The sequence below is a fragment of the Centruroides sculpturatus genome, unplaced genomic scaffold (genome assembly GCF_000671375.1).
Source record: "Centruroides sculpturatus isolate CEXI.00-Female unplaced genomic scaffold, Cexi_2.0 scaffold772, whole genome shotgun sequence".
Lineage (NCBI taxonomy): Eukaryota > Metazoa > Arthropoda > Arachnida > Scorpiones > Buthidae > Centruroides > Centruroides sculpturatus.
In genome coordinates this window covers 339,867-343,926 of record NW_019384993.1, presented here as the reverse complement: position 1 = coordinate 343,926, position 4,060 = coordinate 339,867, and the positions used below count along the sequence as shown (strand labels likewise).

The window sequence follows — 4,060 nt, the reverse complement described above, 5'->3', positions numbered from 1 at the left end:
TAAAACACAGTCTTAAACAACTTTAACTTAAACAAACTTTAGTAAGGTACATTAGGAAATTACCCACAAATTTATCACATTTTTTACACATGAATCATATTGTTTACATTGTAAATACTGTGTAATAAGTTTACTGCAACACACTTCATTCTATTTCCTATTCTGCCCTTGAATGCAGTTAAAGGGCAAGCTATAAAGTCTAAATTTACGATAATACACAATTAAATTTCAAATATTCTTACCGCAAGACGATCATATTTACTGATTCTCCTAATCCCATACATCGTCTCACCTTTGACCCCTGAGATGGACATATTTTTACGTCACAGCTGATAGGTCACGTGAATATATGCTACCATAAAATCATCTTCGTCAGTTCCCTCTGCCGAACGAAAATGAAAACATTAATTTAATTTATTGGAATTTAAATTTGAAAAATAAAATTAATTTAATAACTTTATTATAAATAAGAATAATTTATTTAATTTTATTTATTTTAATAAATAAATAAAATAAGTAAATTTACTTAATTTAATAAAATTTTATGGTTCAATTAAGTTCGAGCGTTATTGCGCCGAAAGCGGCACTTTATACACGCGAGGAATATTTATATGATTATTATGGTTTACAATTAGTGAAAAAGAGTCTAAAAAATGAAGATGGTGGATGACATCACTTCATCGATGTAATCGTAAAAAAGAAAGAAATTTAAAACACAACAAGCAGTTATTTATTGTGACATCATCACGATGTCGGGCTGCAATTTTTTTTTATTATATTTTTAAATTTAAAATATATGCTCCGCACCAGTGCCGTAACTAGCCTTTTCTGTGCCCTGTTCAAGAATTTGCAATTAGGCCCCTTAATTAATTAGGTTTGGGAAAATAATAAAACAAATACATGCATTTTGGGCCCCCTTCCAAATGTGCCGCGTGGGTGCACCTGTTGAACCCGCCTAGTTACGGCACTGCTCTCCACTTCAAATTAGTAGTGGCTTGCCCGTGTATTTTCTTTTAACAATAGAGTCGCGCCGGTCATCTATTAACTGCTTTCAGTAGAAAATTCTGAATTGAAATAACGTGACTTTCCATTGGCTTCAGAAGTTCTTATGCAGTTAATCGGGGCTTCCTGCCATTTACCTTTCTATATCTCGTATTGAATTTCATTTACTTAATACCGTTTTCGAGATTAAAGAGAGACTGACGGACAACAGTGAGCATTTATAGGTCTACAATTTTTTAAAATATATTGTTCATACAACAATTTATATTTGTGTAAGAAGTACAAAAAAATAACACGATTAAATTTCAACGACAAATAAAATTATTTATTCCTAATTAAAGAAATAAAAATTGATCACAATGCTAGAATATGACCGAATTAAAGTGATTATAATTCAATTTTTATCATCTGATGACGTCGGTTTCCTCTTTTTCTTGACAATTACTTTCGTTTTCTTGGCTCGATTTGCTCGATCAGTCGATTGATCTTCTTGTTGGGCTTGGCTTTGGTCTAAGGATTGTTCGCTCTGAATTACTTGCTCGATGCTCTTCACTGGTGTCTTCTTTTGCTTGACTCTAATGGGCAATTTTGTCCTCTTCTTGACTCGAGTAGGCGTTTGAGTTTTTTCTTTGTCTTGTGTAGGTAATTGTGCACCTTCCTTAGACTTTATGCCCAAGGAAGATATTCGCTGTTTGAGGTTTTGAATTGGCGATCGCTTTTCTTCTTTAGATTCCTGTTGCGATTTGACAACATTTTTATTTTCTATTGTCGTTAGAACGTCTTCGGTGTTCTTCGGTTTCGATTTTCCGGAAAGATATACCAAAGCTACAATTATTAGTACAATGAAAGGCAATGGTGACATATAGTACCATACAGTGTAACTTTTCTTCGAAGCGCAGTACCCGTCACTGTCGAAATAATCACATATGAATAAAATTATATAGTAAAATAAAATAAATTAAAGACAAATACCTCGTGCATATTCCATAATTGTTATCGCAATGCGATCCTTCTGCTTTTACGTACAGTTGATGATTGGACGGAACGTAACCGAGCGACTCGGCACTTTGACAGATTTTAGGTTTACTTTCGCAACAAACGTGGCATTCCCATTTTAGCGGCAAACAATCGCAACTTTTTAGCTTATTGTCTTTGCAGACGTTGCTGATGCATTTTCCGGAACGACAAGTTTTGGCTGTTCCTAAACAAGGTGTTTGGTCTGGCTCCAGTATCAACGGACAAAATGGCGACGTATTATTACATACATTAGAAGTGTTGTAACATGGTACGTTGCTAAAACAATTTACGTCGTTACGCGTATTAAATCTGCAATTCAAATCGCAACATTCGTCTGTAGCGGGAGAACAGTCCTTTCCTTTTTGAATCGTGCATGGTAATGGAGAGTTTCTAGACGTACAGCACGTTTTCTCCATGTCACATTGACCGGTAGAATCATCACAATCGCAGGATTCCCCTTCCTCCACAATTCCGTTTCCACACACTGATCTTTGCAGTGTCTTCAGGCAGAAATCTATTTCTAAAAATAAATAAATAAATAAATGAACAACATTAACTTTTTAAGATTATTATTTTTAAAAAATATCTTTGTGTTACAAAGTTTTTGTAAAAGTATTCAAAGATAACAGAGATTTTCTATCTTTGTTATCCTTGAATACTTTTACAGAATCTTTGTTATCATTTAAAAATTTCACTATCGATCAAATATCGATAGTTATTTTATTATTGTTCTTATAAATACTACTGAAATAATAAATTCTGTAAACATTTTAAGTTAATAAATCAATTAAAAGGATTTTGAGGGTATTACTATATTGAGCTAAGATTGTAGTTTAGTATTATTTCGAATTTCAATGCAGACTATTGTTAAATAAGAGTCTAAAGTTTTAAAAATCGAATGTATATTGCGATATCATCACGATGCTGGGCTGCAATTTTTAATCATATGTTAAATCATGTGACTTCTAGTCTAGATTGGAAGTTTTTATATAGTTAATCGAGCCTCTGGACCCTAAGCTTTCCCTATCTGGACTCTATTTTCATCTAACTAACTCTGTTCTTGAAATTAACGGATGGACGACAGTGGAAATTTATAGGTCCGCAATCTGAAAATTGTAGCCCAATATTTATTTGTTTAAAAATAATTTACATTTTTTTATTAGTTTTTCCTCACTAAATAAATATATTTAATTTTCAAGGGTATTTTATTAGAAAGGAAGAGTTATTTCGATGATATCTGTTAGAGGAAATTATTAAACGAATAAAAGGAAATTAAAAATTTCTAATATCACTACATTATTTAATACAAATGACTGATGATAAAATTATGTAATAGTATTGATTTTATTAAAATAATTAAATTATGATTTAAATATAAACTTTAAATTAATTTATGTGGGATGTACAGTAGGGGAAGTTACGTTAACATTTGTTTATTCTTTTACAGGTTTTAAGCATGACACTGAGTGAGGAGAAATAAATTCAAGTTATTTTGATGGGTAAGACCTGCAGGCATGCAATTGCACATAGTATATTGCTGTGTACAATTGGTGGGATATTTGGATGCAACCTGTTAAACTCTTCGGCAACTTCACACTAACTACAGGTCTTCCATCAAAATACATTTGTTCCTTCTTACTCAGTGCCTTGCTTTTACCTGTAAAAAAGTAAACAAAGATCAATGTAACTCCTATCAAACCTATACATTTCCACTGTCATTTGTCTGACCATCCATCCTTCCTTAATCTCTCAAACAGAGTTAGACAGACAAAATTGAGACCAAATACGGAAAACTTAGGGGCCAGAGGTCCCAATTGACTATATATGAACTTCTTGTCTGGACTAGAAGTCACATAATTTTCTAAATTAAAATATGATTAAAATTTGCAGCCCGACATTGTGACCATGCACAATAATTAATATTAGATTTTTGTATTTGTCTTTAATTTCATTACAGATTTTCATTTTTATCTACAAAATATTCAAATATTCAGTTTTTTTATTATTAGGAGAAAGTGTTGCTTGTGCCTGCAACATATTA

At 32.1% G+C, this 4,060-nt stretch overlaps 1 protein-coding gene across 2 annotated transcripts in view; it reads right to left on the bottom strand.

Annotated features, from left to right (window-relative positions):
* Positions 1–1,316: 1,316 nt before the first annotated feature.
* The window catches only part of LOC111633071 (disintegrin and metalloproteinase domain-containing protein 10-like), a 6,955-nt gene continuing 4,211 nt past the window's right edge, over positions 1,317–4,060 (bottom strand). For both annotated transcript variants that reach the window (XM_023377597.1, XM_023377598.1), the window contains exon 4: positions 1,317–1,910. In XM_023377597.1, coding sequence (XP_023233365.1) covers positions 1,397–1,910 — 514 coding nt within the window. In that variant the 3' untranslated portion in view covers positions 1,317–1,396. The remainder of the gene's footprint in view (positions 1,911–4,060) is intronic.